The 18,780-nt window shown below is 31.5% G+C and overlaps 1 protein-coding gene across 2 annotated transcripts in view; it reads left to right on the top strand.

The window, feature by feature from the left end:
- Positions 1 to 18,780, top strand: part of LOC142334680 (uncharacterized) — a 244,017-nt gene that overhangs the window by 130,398 nt on the left and 94,839 nt on the right. For both annotated transcript variants that reach the window (XM_075382902.1, XM_075382903.1), the window contains exons 2-3: positions 17,241 to 17,544; positions 17,622 to 18,057. In XM_075382902.1, the coding sequence (XP_075239017.1) occupies positions 17,269 to 17,544; positions 17,622 to 18,057 (712 nt within the window). In that variant the 5' untranslated portion in view covers positions 17,241 to 17,268. The remainder of the gene's footprint in view (positions 1 to 17,240; positions 17,545 to 17,621; positions 18,058 to 18,780) is intronic.

Raw genomic sequence — 18,780 nt, 5'->3', positions numbered from 1 at the left:
ATAATGATAATGTTGATATCAATGATAATGATAATGTCAAGGTCAATGTCAATGATAATGATATTGATAGAAATAAAAATATCTCGTTCCCAGAAACTATCAGATGTGTAATATCAGGACCAAGTGAATGCGGTAAGACATGGTTATTAAAGAATATAATTTTAAATAAAATATATTTTGATAAGCTATACATAATCGGTCTTATTGATGATCAATATGAAGATCTCGAAAGTATTAATGAAAAAGCAGATGTTGAGTTGATTAAAGAGATTTATCTTCCATTAATCAATTACCAAAAGAGTTCAAGGAAATTATGATATTTGATTATGATAAAGCAAAAGAATCATTTATTAATGAATACTTCAGTACAGGTAGACATAATAATTGTAATATTATTATATACATTGTATATATTAATCAAAACCTTTCTCTTTGGAGAGGCAGAATGTTAGAGACAATTGTTATTTTATAATTTTATTTGAACAAAGAGGTTAAGCCCTCACATCTATATATCAAGTTTTTTTTGTGATATTGAACTTACTTATAACGCTTTATTAGTTTATGTAATGAAGTATGGAGAGAGCCGTATAACTGCATTGTCCTTGATATATCTAAAAGCAAAAATATTAATGGCAAAGTAAGAACTAATTGGAGTGCGAAGTATTATAGATTAAACTTTGTATAACAAACTTGAGATTCAACTATAAATTTATCTAGATGGGTCTTCTACGGGCAAGATTTTTGACTAGATAGACCATTTTTGGATCTTTGGCCAGCATTTTTGATGGTCAGTTGACTATGTCCGATTGACGAAGTCATAGCTATACTGATCAACAAAGTTGCTGGTTACACCAGATCAATAGAACTGCTTCGCAGATGGGTCTTCGAACAGCTGACTACGTAAGATGGCTCTTTGACTAGCTAGTATTTCGACTAGATGTGAAGAAAAACTCAATAATTCACCATTGAAATCAAATGGTCTACGATATTTAACCCTAATAAGAAATTCAATATATTCTATTACATTTTTTGTGACATTTTGATATAACATATTTGTACGAATTTTAATTTATATCATAAAACTGGGTCAATCTGTTAGATTAAATGTATAAAATATATCTGTATCTTTACCTTTATCTTTGGCAACAGATATAATAAAACAATGAAAAATAATTGTGTTGAAACCCATTAGATCAACAGTTTTGTTTGCCGTGTGCATACCTGTTGCATATATTTGTTTACCATGTCCTAGTGATAGTCTCACTGAGTTTTCTAAATCAAAATTAATTACCCCATGTTTTACTTCCATTTTACTTTTCATTGTATTTTTATCTGCTTGTATTAAAACATTATATTTTTTTCTTGTTTTTTTATATCTGTTAATTCAAATGCTCCTGTTGTTATAGTACTAATCTAACTAGCATACAAAAACTGATTACTTGTTTCAATTATATTAAACACCAAATTATGAACAGATAATCTAACCAAACCTAACTTTGATGTATTAATTATAGTGTCAATAAATTGAAATCTTTCATTTGTAATCGGTCTGAAGTTAAGTTTATGTTCATCTTTAATTTTTGTTAACTCTTTAGTTATATTCTGTAGTTCCCATAGTACGAAGTTGTTGTTAGCCATTCTATTAGGAAAAGCTATCACATTAGCTCAACTCTCTCAACTCTATATCTAGCTCTAAATCAAGCTATTTATCTACCTCTACATCTAGATATATATCTACATAATTTATCCATGAAAATGGACTTTATTTTGGATACAACTTACGGTCATAATAATGATATACACAATAGTAAGATTAAAAAAATAAACCTAATAATCTAGCAACAATGAATACAGGTAATATTAACAATAATACAATTCTCAATAGATAAGGGAGTCATTTAAGTATACGCGATGCGTATCTAGAGATAGACTTTACTGCGACAGATAATGGTGGTAGTGTTTTTTGCATTTAATGCAATTAATGACTATTAATTTAGGGTATGATGGCAATGTTTAGCTCTATTAATTTTTTGAATATATCGATCATTGTCATCCTAATCTACTGATGTACAAATTATTAACTAGTACTGAAGATGAGTATGAGAGTGGTTTTGTTAGAAATCAAGCAAAAAGAGATAGTCCATTTATGGGTGATCATGTTGCTGCTGGTTGTGGTCATATGGACACGATGGTTAAGATGAGAGGTCTACTCAGGTTTGTAAAAGTTTTAGAAGAGATTATATATGGTATAGGTTCTATACTATTATTAAAAATAATGAAGATAGAGCTTTTTTTAGAGTTTATGTAAATTCAGGTGAAGTGGCTTATGATGGTATTATTGAAACTAATGATATATCAAGGTGCGTTCCTATCATTGATACTAGTAAAAGAAATAGAACTTTTGTACAAAAAGTGGTTAAAAAAGGAATATTTCTGACTGTAGTTATAATGAAAGAAAGACATTTTATTAGAATGTGCCTAATGCTACTATTTTTTTTTGATCTAGGTAAGGAACTTGTAATTGAAAAACCACAAAATATAATAGTCGGTTTCGAGAATAATAATGTTGATGAGCAAACTGATGATGCAACTACTTTTGATGTAATGAATGTCACTGAATGTTATTGGAAAATAGGTGGTGGATTTTATCCTGATGACAGAATGAACCTTAATTATGGTACTAATAACTATAATGAGGACTTTAAAGAGATTGTTACTTTTAGAAAGATTAAAATGGATTACCTCATGTTTTTAAACCGTATAAAAATCATGAAACATTCAAAAGTATTTATAGAATATATGTATCTGACACTAGAAATCAAAACGATCATATAGGTCTGAAATTTAAGTTTGGCGTTGCTGTTGCTGATGTTATATGTCATGCATTGGTATTAACTAGAAAGATTTTTAGTGTTAATAGTGATAGTAACAAGTTGTTTGACCTTTAATCTAAGCTTTAGTTTTAACTTTGGCTTTAGCTATACTTATAGCTGAAGCTAAAACTATAGCTATAACTATTGTTCTAGTCCTAGCTTCAGCTATAAGTGTGTCTTATCAATTACTAAACTTAATAAATCCTTTGTATAAAAAATATCTAATTCCTTTTTGTTCTCCTGAGATAGAGACTCCGACCGTGCTATGCCATAGACCCTATCTTCGAGTTTTGGTTTAGCTTGAGCTTCAAGATCTGATTAAGCTTTAGCTTTAGCTTCATCTTTAGGCTTATGTACAACAAAGGGAATATAATTTTTAAGTTCCTTTTTTTGATATATAGAATTGAGTCTTTTTTAGAGGTTTAAAACTTATTCATATTGTGTTGGTGGTAGACATTATAGTTATAATAAAAATATTAAGGGTTTTATTTCATCAAAAAGTACTAAAATTCAAACTGTTAGTTGTACTACTTGTAGAAAAAATAAGTCAATAACTGTCAGTGATGCAACAATAGATGCCGAGGGATTAAAAGATTTCTTTAGAAGTGTCGGAAAAACTACTATTAAATTTGGAAAGAAAATCCAGTAAGAGCATTCAAAAAAGCTAGTAAAATAAGAAGTGCAGCCGCAACTAGAAACCCTAGAGCTGCATTATCAGCCACACCTGATTTAATTAAATTTGCAACTACTGGTGGAGGTATAAGAGTAGTACAAAAAGGATGAGGGTTATATCTAGGAAAAAACAGATAGCTTAACTGTAACAATTGCTATACATAATAAATCTAACTATAACTATAGCTATAACTATAGCTATAGCTTTAAATGTAGCTATGACTAAAGATATAGCTATAGCTATAGATCTACATCTACTTCTAGATATAGTAATAATATTAACCTAGCTATAAATATTATTGCTTATATTATTATTACTAAATATATCATTATTACTAACACTATTAACTTTTATTTGAAAAATTACTCAATTTATTTTTCTTGTTCTTCTTATATCTTCATATAACTTAACTAACTCATTATATTCATCTTTATCTAGTTTATTATCATTCATTGATTTAGTATATAGTCCTTTAAACTTGTCACTAAGCTGTTTACTTTGGTAATACTTTGTAAACTTGTTTCTCATATTTTTGTGTCGATTGTTATCTGTAATGAACCACAAACAGTTGCTGTAGCAAAACTTATTGGTATAGAACAAGATAATCCTAGACCTGTATTGCAAATGATGTTGTTTTTTCTGTTGTTGCTATTGATGATAGAGCAATTTATCTTATCTCAGCCATGTTAATATATGTTTGATATTTACTTAACTTTTTCATAGTTATTAGTTTCAATTTTATATTAGTTTTGTTTGGTAATTACTTAACTTTTTCATAGTTATTAGTTTCAGTTTCATATTAGTTTCTAATATCTTTTATAATATTATTGTTTTTATTGAACTTATTATTAGCTCGAATCTTTTCACTTATCTGTTTCTCAGCCGCTTGCCGAATCAACTGTCCACTAACTCTTGACTGGTTTGGATATTAAAATTTCTCACTGAGTGCTTTTGGCATTGCCAATTTCAGTAGTAAGAAAAATATCAGTTTCTTTCACAATATCTTTTTGATTAAAATATAATGCATCTCTAGTCTTGCTTATTCTTTGTTATCAACAAGTTTACTTTCAAGTATTATAGCAAATATATTTTTTGTAACAACCTTTACTACTAATATGTGATTATCTCTTATACCTCGCCATCTATCAACGCATTCATCGCTTTTTTCAATTTTAGCAATTGATCGATTAACATTCGTATTGTCAAACTCTTGTTTCAATTTATTATTTTTAGAAATGGTGTCCCCGGAAACTTTATTGCCAAATCAAACAATAATAGTGTCAATTTCAGTTATTTACCGGCTAATGCGATTAAATTATGCGATTTAAGAGAAACTAGTTCAACTGTCTGATCATCAATCCGTACAGCGCCTCTTTTGGTTGTAGATGATGGTAGTCGAATAATGTTTGCATTTTGTTGTCCAGTTGTAACTTCTTCAAATTCACTTTTTCTTAACTCAGTCATATTTCGACTTAAAAAAATTTGTTATTATCACAATATTTTTATTAACAGGATCTTTCATATCAAGAGGTGGATGTAATTTTTTGACTATGAAATTACTTTCTTTATCAATTTTTTTATTATCTTCGAAGAATAATTGATGGCTTTACTTAATGTTAAATTTTTCCTACGGTCAGTGAAGCTGATCACTGTTGTTTTGATGTTTTTTAGGCTCATTGAATCTTTTTGTCATCTTTGTATTGTTTATAGTAAAAACTAAATCCGGTTTGATGGCTTAACAAAGCAACTGCTTTGCAGAAGAACGGAGGTCTATATTTAATTATTCTTAAATTTTATTATTATGACAAAAAATCAAAGCCAGATTTTAATGATTCATGTTCATAATATTTACCTTCTATTATTTCACCATTAGTTTTTTATCTTTTTTATGTTGGTGGTTGAGTTTTTAAAACTTCATTAATTTTAGATATTTTTCTATTCCAATTGGATGTCTATTTTTTTTAAAAAAAATGCTGCGTTTGTCAGCATTCCTAACGTAAACATCGATTTTAAACTTAGGGGTTTCTTTGGTTGATTTAGCGTAGTATCTAACCTCTTCAGGGTGATTAGAAGCATCAGCGGGCGTCAAACTTATTTTTGTGTGTTTTAATTATTATATGTTACAACAGCATCATTTATAAGATTTACCCAATTACTGTCATCATTTATAAACATTGGTTTGTTAATTATGTGCAATAATGTTCTACTGAATACTCTTTAAATACGGCTTTTAGATCACTGAATGCAGAATAAAATTCTGTTTCATAAAGAGAAAAGAAGGATTTGAATGTCTTATTGGAAAACTCAATACCTCTATCTATCCATAATCATTCATACCGATTTTTTACTTTCTCTTAATACTATTTTAAAACCATTGTTTAAAAATATAACAGATTTAGTCCTTAATGGAACGGCCAATGCATATTTTGTGAATATATCTATAACAATTAATTTAAACTTATAATTATTGTTGTATTTACTTAAAGATGACTTACCAATTAAATCAGCTGATCATGTTTCATCTTTATATAATGGTAATAACTTTCCTCTTCTAGTCTTTGTTGTTTGAAGGTTGAAAACTTCTTTAGCTAATAGTTGCTGTTTAGCTTTACTTGTGGTTGTAGTTTTGATTCTGTGCTTTGCACGACTTCATTCACCAACCTAATTGCGGGCGTGTTCATGGACTTAGTTTTAGGTTCGCTCACTTGCCATAATTAAAAATAAAAAATTGTCTAGTTGTTTCTTGGTTAATAATATTTATTGATAATAGTTGTTTAGATATCTTTATTATCTCATCGTATAATCGATTATGACCAGCCCTTGTTTCTAATATTAGTAATTCTATTCTTTCTATTAAACTGTCGGGGTTACGAAAGGGGAACCAAGGCCGGGGGCCCTTTGTAAGACCTCTACCTAAATAAAAGTTCCAACTCACTTCAAACAAGCGTTTTATTGCTTTAAATCATTGGCTTCTTTTGTCACCCACCCCTGTATCGTATCTTATACCCCACAAAAAGTTTCAACTTTTCTTTCTACATCCTAATCTCCAATGTCCTCATATGGTATGTTTTGATTGTTAAGAAAATTATTAAAGCCATCTGAAATTTTGAATATTTTATCCTCAACTAAAAATGCACTCTGCTCTAAGGTTATATCAAAACCATTCATTTCATATTACCTAGTAGATATATTTTTGATCTATAACTCTACTTGTGGGTTAGATTGAACATACTTTAAATGAAGCATATGGGCTGTCTCTGTATCAATTATAATTCGTGATCCATCCTGAGTATCCAGTTTCTTTAATAAGGCAGTTTCATGGCACTTCGTCCATGCTTCACTGATTTGGGAACCGGCTTATTCGATAGTCTTTGCTTTTATATCTAACTCTCAATTTTCCCAATTTAATGCTCTAAGTGTTTGCTTACCTAATGTAAATATTTCTCATTGTTAGCTTTTCAGGATTAAATTAATGAATCAAATAACTCCTCCATTTTATCATTAAAATCTTGTTGTTTTAATTTATCATCTAAATTTTTCTTGTCTTTTCCTTTTCTGGATTGTCTAATTCTCTAAGTGTTTCTAGTTTTGTCTTTTTTATAGTTATAAGAGTTATATTAAAGTGATTATATGGTGTAATAGCAGCTTCAATTAACTTCCTATCATTATCATTAGTTAGCTCTTTAATATTATTTATTAATAGAACAATGGGTTACCGATGGGCAGATCTTTGTCTTTGTCTAGCCCTAGATTTATTAATAGCTCTACTGGAGCAGTATTAATTTTATTTTTTAAATCTGTTTTGAATAGATTTGTTTTTAGCATGAGAATAGCTTTAAATACTACTTACATAAAATCTTTCATCATCGAAAAAATTTAGACAAGTCTTTCTTGTTTTTGTCGTTGTCATATTATCTCCCACTTTTTCTATTCTACATTCCTCTACAGTTTTCTCTGTGCTATGAATTAGTGCATTATAATAGACTTCTTTTTTACAATTGCTACATTTCTTCATTCGTTTCTCTTTTGAACTTTAGTGTTTAAAGCTATATCTTTTTGGCTATAGAGTTATGAATTAATCTCTGATTTTACTTCCAAAATCATGTTTTATTACATCTGGGACTTTATTATTGGTTTTGATAGGTGAAACTTCATTGGATAGATCCATGTGCTCATCGCTAACTTTAGTTTCACTGAAACTTAATACAAAACTATCTGTATCCATATAATGTAGTTGTGTATCTTTAAGTGATGGTTCTAGTATATTGTAGATGGCTCTAGTATATTGTCCATGTGTAATCATACATCATACATGTGTAATTTACTTGAATTTTATATAGAAACACCTACTTATTTTGGTGACTCAAATTCTATTTTTTCACTGTATTTTCAAATCGGCTATTATCTATATATTTAGTTGTATTCTCAAACTTTGGTTTGCTTATACTTTTCATTATCTTTTTTTCATCATGTAAAAACTTACTTTGAAAGAAGTATAGAGGATTCATGTTCATTCTTTCATATAGCGAAGGGTTCATTAATTTCCTTACATCCTTTTCTGTTTCAGTTTTGGCCGTTGCTGGTTTATCCGTATTGTATTGATCCTTATCTCTGCATAAATAATCTTGTTTAAATTTACTTACTCTAAGTATTTTAGTTACTTTTGCACCCATCTTAAAATAACACTTTAACATTCCATAATAAACCATATATTCATATATATATTGTTTTGATCTAATACTAATTTCTTTGTTCTTGCTCTACTTTTCTCTCTTTCTCTATAGCCTAAATCATTATCGTTTATGTTTCTTTTATTAGTAATTAGTGCTAGTTGTTTGGTTCTATTTTTACAGATATCATTTTAATCAACACCACAAACTATATAATAACCATAATCACTATAATCTGGAGTAATTATAATATCATCTAGAAATACGCTAGAGTACTTGAAGTCCTTTTAAGGTAGCTTTTGCATCATTGCAAAATTATATAGGATGTTTGCGTCCATGTAACAGATTGACGTTTTACTTTCACTACTAATAATCTGTCTATCACCCATTATACCACATCTACCACCTCTCTTTGCTTTAAAAAATATCTGGCATTTCTTTATCTTGTAATGTATCTAATATAACACCGCTTGAGATCAACCAACAATCATAGCTATGACCTGGGAGCCTTATATAGTGTAGTGGATTGAGACTAAAATCTGTCATACTTAGTTTACCATCTTCATTCATGCAATAGTCATGTCTTTCCACATCATTTTGTAAAGACACTATAGTTTGACCTTTGCCAAATTTATGTCTGTTTTCATTATTTAGATATCTAACTCTTCTTGTGTTGATAGTTTTTTAGAGAGAGAGAGAGAGGATTTGAAGTCTTCTATTATTAGATTAGCAATACTAAATGTCAAAGACTTACCAGCAGCTGATGTTATGTTATCTACTTTTCTTTTGTCATTATTCTGTTTAAAGAGTTCACTATATAATAGATTGAAACCATAGCCGGATTCATTATGGAAATTTATATATCACATGGGGCCCTCTCAATTTACCGTTTTTGTGACAATTATCTCTTACTTTACTAATATACATTTTACTACATATGTGACATGTGTTAATGGCTTCGTGAAATAGTTTATCTTTTTCTGTAAGTATCATATCTTTGTTGTACTTGAATTTATGCTCGGTTTCATTAGTTAGTAGATCAGTAGCAAATTTTTTGGTACAGTCCACACCAAAATAGTATTTGGAGTTTCATTTGAACCTGTAGCCTACATTTATTGTTTTGTATTTGGCTATTTTATATTTGTTGGTGTGTTCTGTGATGTTGATAACACAAAAATCTACATCACCAGTTATAATATATTTTGCTTCCTGTCGTTTGCGTTCATTTATAAAAATAATAAGATTTTTCTTGGGGCAAACAATCTCAGGTTTAAATGAATGACTGCATGTTTAATTGTTATGTTTAATTTGTGAACTAAACCAATATGTACATCTATTACAATAGTAGAATTTATGGTGTCTTTTATTTGGCCTGTCTATTAATGTTTCTATGTATTTAATTAAACCACAATACTCTACTTCTCCATTTTCCCAAACAAACATTCTAGCATCGTTTTTGTCTTTATCCTGGTCTTCGACTGGCTTAAAAAATTCTACTTTACCCTCACCACGAGGTGATTGTAGCCATATGTTTATATTATATAATTTCTGTATTCTTACTCTTTAGGCAAAGTCATCTTCATTTTGTTGTCGTGGTACAATTCACTTATTTACTTATTTTCTCTCACATGTTGCATGCTCTCTAGCGAGATGTAGCAATGCGGTAGTTGATAGTTGTAGACAGTTATATTTTTAATTGCGTATATTTAATATTCATTTAGAATTTTTTAGATATTGTGGTAAATCTGTATAGCTACCAATAGATGCTTTAGTTGATTCAATATTTAACTGAATGCTTCCTAAATCTAGGAACTCGAATTCCTAACCATAAACTTCATATATTTCTTTTTCAAAGTTTAGCCAATTTTTGAAGTCACCGTAATCGTATATAGCCTTTTTAAAAATATAGTCCAAAGTGAACAATATTTTCGTGATTTCAACTTTTCACTAGTTCTCTTCTCATACTCACACTCACCTGTGATCTTATATTTAAAACTCTTAAATTTTTTAAATTCGTAATAGTTTTTAATTTCTTCTACCGGTTAATTAATTGCTTCATCACTATCTTCAAAACAATTTCCAGTTTTATCAGTAAAATAAAATTCTCTCATGTTCAAATGGAGTTTATATCATAGTTGTTGTTGTTGGGGATTTACAGTTTTCACTGAGGGGATTTTTGTCCCAGTCGTGGTCTTAGAAAATTGTCCTATTATTTCTGCAGATCTGACAGTCACAGCATAGATGCCAGCTACAGATGTTATTTTCGTCGAATCGCTCGTTTACAAATTTCCACATGAAATTTAAAACTCGATTTTTAAGGCCTTCTTTCGTATTAATTTCAATGTATTTTTTTATTCGATTTGCTAGTCTGCATGTAGGGAAAAAGAAATCATTTCTAGCCTTTTCAGTTCTGGTTTTCTGGAGCTTGAATAATTCATTTGTTCTCCTTTTTTCTGAACTTTGTTTCAGCATTGGTAAAAAGCTATCGTCTTCTGTAAATTTCGATAAAAGTAGAACGTCATTTAGTTGCATGAACATTGGTAGTGGTAGTATGTTAAGAAGTCTCAGTTGATTTGGATACGGCATGACTTTTTGTCCAAGGATCCATTTGACTACTTTCTTTTGAAATCTTTCAAGCTGTTGTAGCTCACCTCGGTTCGGATTTATACATGCAGAGCCATATAAGAGTACTGGCAAAATTAGTGACTTGTAGAGTCCGAGCTTGATATCTTGTCTTAGTTGAAGAGCTATGTTTCGTCGAAGTAGGTAGAGTACTTTGTTCGCTTTTTTCAGTCGTTCTTCGATGTGTGTCTTCCACGTCAGGTCATGGGAAACATAGATGTCGAGATAGTCTTCAGTATCCTCTATATATATTTTACATTATGACTATATGGGTGAGGAGTTAGAGCTATTCTATTTCCTAATACTTCGTGACATTCTTTACATTCCTAATTTATTCTAGTACAGATATTATCATCAGTTTTAGTTTTAGCTTTAGTTACAGTTTTAGCTTTATTTACAGTTTTTTGTTCAGCTTAATAAATAAGAGGGTCTTCATCTTCATCATTAATCAGCTCTCTGTTTCTTTCTAAGTGATCGCTTGTTAATGTCTGTTTGAGGAAATCTTTCGCTGGTTTGAAAGATAAATGGTAGATATAACACGAGTTGCTTCTATTGATATCCATTTCTTTAGGGAAAATGAATGTTCACAATATAGAAAATGCTTTCAAAACGTCTTAGTCGTAGAGATAAACAGTGGAAAGAATCTTGTTATAAATGTAGAGAACAACTTTTTGAATGTTTTTGATGTAAAGTGGTCATTAAAGAGAAAGATAGAAATGACCATATGAGTAAACATTATAATTAACCGGAGATATAATTGACTTTTAGTATGTGTAAGCTTAATAAACTTATTTTGTATTTTAGCTTTAAAACAAATAAATGCAGATTGTCTTGATTTTCAAAGATATGGATTTAGCCGTACTATGGATAGATCTAAAGAGCATGTTAAAATATATAATATATGAGGTGAAATTTTTCAAATTTTTTTTAATTTTTTAAAAAATTTTTAAAACTTGTATTTGATGCTGTCACAATTTACTTTTCTTTCTATCATAGCCCCCAGCCTAAGGAACATACCATAAAGGTAGAGGCTATAATTGGAAAGACACGTAATGTACGTGTACCCTCTGATGTCATTGCCTCTCTTGATGTTACTGGCTACTTTTTTCGGGGAGAGAAAGAAAGAAAGACTTTATTCCCGGATCAGGACGCCAAGAAATTAGAGTTTTTTCTCTGATACCTAACATTGGGAACAATAACAACAAAAAAAAACATCATTAAGTTTGAAAGACCTCGGGAATAAGTTGTTTCGTATTGCACATTCATATTTCCGCCCAAAACCAGATAATAACTTCTGTCGATATAAAAAGATATACATTTCCGCGGAAGGTACAAATTGAGTTTCATAAACCTTGCTTAATCCTAGGCACTCGAGAATATTGTCGTTTGTTCGTTTGATATCTCTTTTTTTTGTCTGAAATTCACCTGAATCAAGTTTTCATAAAGATACCGACCAGGAAAAACTTGGGATAAAAACGTAAAAACTTATTGCTTAACTTCATGGCAGAGAGGTAAAATTTTATGTATTTTTGAAAAATTCGCTCGCCATAGCTGACTTTGCTCCAAATATCCATATAAAGCTTTTTCTTTGAACATTTTCAAGTTTTTTTAGTCTAGTATTATAAGGGGTGCATCCCTGTAAAACATAAGGTAAGATAGGCATAATCATTGTTTTTTAGGGGTCAGTTTCACACTGGAAGGAGTGCTCCAGAGAATAATATTTTTCAGGCTATGAAAGCATCTATATGCTTTCTTCAACCTTTCTTCGACAACAGTCGACTTCAAATCAGAGCGCAATACTACTACCAAGTCTTTTTGAATTTGTTAATTACCAATTTTCAAGTGACGTTCAAAATCGACTTTATTGTTTCCAGGAAAGTTCAACCAAACTGTTTTGTTACTATTTTCAATCATCCCTTTTCCTATATTCCAATTGTACAACCGCTTCAAATCATCACAAAACTTGAGAGAACTAAATTATCCATTGTTTAGAGTTGAGAAAAACGAATGGCAGGTCATTTATAAAAGAGAACTGGGCCCAATAATAACCTCTGTGGTCAAAAGCTCAACAGGTTTTGCACAAAGGAGGAGAAATTATTCACCTTTGTTTCTTGATTCCTATTAAACGGATAACTCAATAACAGAACAATTAAATCTTCAAACTTGAAATGAATGAGTTTACTGAGCAAAATGTTAAAAAGCACTTTATCGTACGCTTTTTCATAGACCAGACAAAACACATATGAGTTAGAGTTTCGATTATAATGCACTGATTCCACGACGACAATCAGTTGTATAATAAAGCTTTTGTTATATTGAAATTCCAACTGTTTGGTATAAACTATATCAACAAATAAAGACCGCAATTAAATACGCGCGACGTGTATCGGGGGTGGGAATTGACATTGAAGTATTAATTCAAATACAAAAAATATGACTTTTGAAATTCAAAAATTTTCTAGTACATGTTAATTCGAAGTTTTGTCAAACCCAACAATTAAAAAGTAACAGTAGATAGGAATGAAAGTAAAAATCCTGTTTAAGGAATACAAAACAATACACCCGGTTTTTTGAGAACTCCGGTAATTTTTGGTAAAAAAGTGTAATTAAATCATTGTAAATGTGATATTAACTTTAATTAGTTTCAAAAATTTGTTGTTATTTTATTTCATTTCATAAAATTAGAGTCAAAGACAAGTTTATATACTTTATAAAAGATTTTATTTGTTTTTTAAATCTGACGATGATTGCAAAATTTGAAAATGTTCATTATTTTTAAGATTTAAAACAGAATTGTCTATTAAAAAGTTTCTTACAAACGTTTTCGAACTCTGTGTTCATCGTCAGGTTATCAAAAATACAAAATGCTAATATGAAAAGCCAGAAAATAAAAGCGAATTCACTGAAATCCACTCATTCAAGTCAAATAAAAACAAATTTTTATATATCTAGGGTCCTATTGACAAAAGTTTACATCTGAGTATATAATTTTTTTTTCGATTTGATGTAGCAGATGCATATCGTCATGTTTTGAATTAAAAAACCATACATAAATTACATTAAACTTACTTCGTTTGTTTCAATTGTAAAGTTGAAATTTTCGATTTCTCATGTGTCTTTCTTTCAAGTTGGGTTTTCATTCCCAAACTAAGCTTTCAGTGTCAATTTTCGTGTTTGGTGTTTGTTACGCGTGTTGATGGCCGGTTTCAATGTTCTTATATAAGGCGCCTCTAGTGTCATTAACTTAAATTGGTTAAATTTCAGCAACCTTTGTGGTTATATTTCGGCATGTCTGCCCTACATAGGTGGATTTGCATCCATTACAAGTGAGTTCTAGTGTCAAATCCATTACAAGTGAGTTTCAGTGTCAATTCTTGTGTTTGGTATTCGTAGCGCGTGTTGATGACCGGTTTCAGTGTCAAATCCATTACAAGTGAGTTTTAGTGTAAATTCTGGTGTTTGTTTATATGTCACAACCCTTGTGGTTATATGTCGGCATGTCTGCCCTATAGAGGTGGATTTGCATCCTTTACAAGTGAGTTCGTAAACCACGTGGGAATTGAATTCTTTATCAAAGCTATACTGAAACAGCTCTTAAGTTTCCGAGTGGTAAAAGTTGTTTGTACAGGTTGAAATTTCATCAGCTTAATTACAAATCATTAGAAATGTTGCCTCTGCACTGATACAAATTGTTTTTTCTCAGTTTTTATCTTTTGTTTTAAGGTTACACCAGCGTTATAGCTTTTTCTTTGTTCTTTAATTCGCAGCTGGCTAATTGAATCTTTGACAATTTTCCCTACCTGATGCCTAGGATATTGATTACGTTCCCAATTTTTTTTTCATTTTTGTCAATGCTTCGTTGAACGCTTCCCAATTGCGCCTCGGAGCAGGTTATGTTTTGTTCCCTGTGTTATGATTTTCTTATGTTGAAGGGGTACACAGGTACGATAGTTCCGAATTTTTCCAGTATCTAACGGTTATTGATTCCATGTGCAAAAAATTGTACCTTCCGGTTGTACGTTAATTAACATGTCCAGAAATGGCAGACTGTTTTTGTCATCCGTTGTTTCTAATGTAAATTGAAGATTTGGATGGAGGTTGTTGACCGCGTCTAACAGCTCTTTGGTGTCACCTCTAACTGTTCTCACAATATCGTCGACCTATCTAAGAAAGAAAGAAAGAAAAAAGAAAATTATAATTATTTTCTCTGATTCAGAAGAATTAGAATTTTTAGAAGAATTAGAGATGGATCAGAGGGCACCCTACTAAAGGGGATCACGTTTTATTATGAGGACCCGAGTTAAAAGTGCAGAGCAATGATCGCGTTTGACTTCTTTATCTAGTTTTCTTAACCTACATCTATATTGAAAAAGATATCACTTAACCTTATTGAAGTCAAGTTTAGCTAAAGTTTTAAAGGACTGATTTTTTCTCGCGGCTGTTGAAACGTCAAGGTATTCTATAAAGACATCATTTTTGACTAGCGTATTGAGTAATTTGGCTCAGCGATATCTTACTCAGACATTTTGCTCCGAAACAAAAGAAAAACTTCTATTTCGGACGACTGGTTAATGTAAGTCTTATCATTTTCACGGCAGAGAACACAACCATAACTGGTTTTCCATGCTATCATATTCTGAGTTACTGATTTGCTGAAATTTTGACGCTCAACACCCCTGGAACGTGCTGTTAAACGGCGTACGCGTGCTCACTTGAGAGCTCGTTTTTTTAAAATCAATTTAATTTTTAATTGCCAATTCTCTGCTTCTTAAAATTTGACGTGATCATAAAAAAGAACACTTTATTAACCATAACAGTCATAACAAGTAACAGAGGGTTTAACAATTGTTATAATACTGCCTGGAGTGTGGTTATTTATTTTAGTACATAAGTGTAATTAAATTCAATTTAATTAATTCTTAGCTCGACCAGTTAGTGTTGATTCTTGAGTCATGGTTTAGTAAACTTTTTAAATCTGATAGATTTCCAACTAACCGACCCATAAGTTTTATATTGTTTATTATCAAAAAAAGATTTAATATAAAACTTTTTCAATTCTTTTGGGAAAGTTTTTTTCTTTTCCAAACCCCTTAATTCTTTAGGAAGTGAATTCCAATCCTTTGATGCAGTTTTTTTAATTGAACGTTCTAATTTTTGAGTGTGACATATAGAGTAAAAAAATATGTCACAGCTTCTAAGGCTTTGTCTGATGCACCAAGTGGGCAAGGTTGTGACATCTAAAGGATTAAACGCGGGGAAAAGACAGTTTCTCAGTTTCCACATATAAGTGGTTCTTTTCAATTTGATTAAATATTCAACAGGGAGAATAGAATGCTGTGTCTTGAGATCTTTTGTTGAGTTCATTCTATTTCCAGAGTAACAAGCACGAATGGCCCAATTTAGTTGCTTTTCAAGCGATATAAGCAAATTTTTGTCTATTGATTGAATTAACAGTAATGAATAGTGTAGATGGCTGATAACAAATGCGTTCAGAACCGTTTTCATTAGAAACGTTGGTATCCGATTACGGAGTGTATAAATTGTTTTAATTCCACCCGCCATTTTCTTTAAAAGATGCTTCACTTCGTCTTGGAAACTGAGATTTTTGTCAATATGTACCCCAAGATACTTGACGCTTTTTGACTCTGTGATAATTTCGTTCCCGATTTTTATTGATTCAGATTCGCTGAAATTTCTGTTGCGGCTGAATAGTATGAATTCAGTTTTTGATGGATTCAATTGTAGTTTTAGACTTGTGAAATACTTGGTCAGCAAAATTACAGTTTTTTCTATAATTGTTTTGCACTCTCGTTGTATGGGAGCGGAAGCAAGGAGTAATGTATCATCTGCATACTGTACCACCTCACAGTTTTTATCAATTTGATCTCGCAGATCGTTAATATAAATATTAAACAATAGAGGACCAAGCACTGTCCCCTGACGCACACCACGTTCTAGAGTAATCTCATCTGAATTTACGTTATTAATCAGAACTCTTTGTTTTCTCTCCGAGATGAAACTTTCTATTAGTTTTATAGTCAACACCTAATCTTCCTAGCTTTTTTAAAAGGATAACATGGTTTATTGAGTCAAATGCTTTTGAAAGGTCTGGAAAGGCAGCAGCTAAAATTTCTAGAAAGGCAGCAGCTACAATTTAAGAAATCATAAATAAATCCATATAAAAGTATTCAAAAATCAGGGACATTTCAACCAACAAGCTTATTGGGAGCTTTCCAAATACTAGGAAGAAGCTGAGGGCAACTTTCCAAATACTAGAAAATTTTTTCGTTAAAATTTTTTCTAGTATTTGGGAGGTTCTGCTAGTATTTGGGAGGTTTCCTAGTATTTTGGAGGTTCTTTTAGTTGACAGTTGAAGTTTCTATGACGGTGTTTATTTTTCAGAGTTTATGTCTGTGCAGCAATAGCTAATATGCCTGGTTTCAGTTCAGAATTATCTATCCCGTATGGTGGCTTTGCCTTACGACCAACCGAAGAAATAAAAATTTTCAAGGCTACCTCGTCTTGTGAAGATGACAACAGAGGCGATGGTGCACTGATTACTAACCCTTTCCAATTTCTATCGCTGTCACCATTTATAGCATCAACGGAAAATGACAAGCAGGACAACTACTTGGTGCAAAAACAGCAATCAAATAACGATGAGGCTTCTATGATTGACATAAAACTCCCGGTTGTGACGAAATTGGTAAGATAGAACTTCAGTTTATATGGTGAATGTACCATTCATTATACCATTCATTTAAAAAATTAAATAAATTGCAGGAGTCCGATGAGCCGGTCTGTGACCCGGAGCTAGAATCAAATGGGAAGCCGAATACATATGACGGCGCATCTAGCTTTGGATCAGAGAAAAAATACATCTTAAATGGACCCACGGGACCTATGTGGGATGAATCTTCAGGAAAACAGTTTCAATTTGTGATACCCGAAGCCCGGTGTCAATACCCAGATTCTTCACTCAGTTCAACCCTATCACCGCAATCGCACATTCCTACTTACTATTCCTCGAAGAAAGATTTCGAAAATTACCTTAAAAGACAGCAATTAAATATAAACTTGTCAAGAAATGGTTCCGTGGACGCTTCAGCACTAAGAGACAGCCCTCAAAAAACTTACCCCGCGAGTTTGAAAATCCCTCCACGTGTTCTGCATGAAACTCGCTGCAAGTCTATGGATGAGTTCACAACTTTTGTGAAATGTAAGTAGAGAACTTAATGGTAAAAGCACCAAATGTGAAAAGTACAGAATGAACAAAAATTGAGGCGCCGCGCTGAATTAAATTTTGTGGCTTTAAAACAATTTTGAACAAGGAAAAGATGGGATTGAAACAGAAAAATGAGATAATCTTAAATAGATATTGGTGCTGGAGAGACATAAGGCGTGCAGTTGTTTTTATTGGACAACGTCTTAAAAGGCATGTGAGGCTTGGTTGTTAAGATATTAACGTAAAAGTTTTACGGCATTCTTTAAACTCGTGCACTTGTTAATGTGCTTTCCAGTTTGAGATCCAGAGAGAAACAGGACAGATCCAGCGAGAATGTATATAGTGGTGACCGCCGTATTGGCCGACAGGGCGTTTAGCCGACAACCAAAAAATGAGAAATTTAGCCGACAATTTAAGTAAAATGAGCAATAAAACTTATTCTGAAGCTGTGATTGGCCAATTTAAAACACTATTTCGTAAGCGGACAAATATACCGCAGTTTTTTCATCAACTAGCGTAACGAAGGTCTATCCGTGGTCGGACCGTATTTTACCGCATCTGGCCATGCCTCGCGGGCCATGGCCATGCCTCAGCGGCCCGTGGGACTTGATATGAATCTATCACAACCGAACTACTGACTTATGGACCAATGAGACTTTTCTGACCAATTATGATAAAACTGTCGGCTAAATTTCCCATTTTTAATAGCCGCCCTCA

This window comes from Convolutriloba macropyga, chromosome 2 (assembly GCF_964194025.1).
Source record: "Convolutriloba macropyga chromosome 2, txConMacr16.3, whole genome shotgun sequence".
Taxonomy (NCBI): Eukaryota; Metazoa; Xenacoelomorpha; order Acoela; family Convolutidae; genus Convolutriloba; species Convolutriloba macropyga.
Note: the sequence above shows the minus strand (reverse complement) of the source record. Positions and strands in the feature narration are given on the sequence as shown.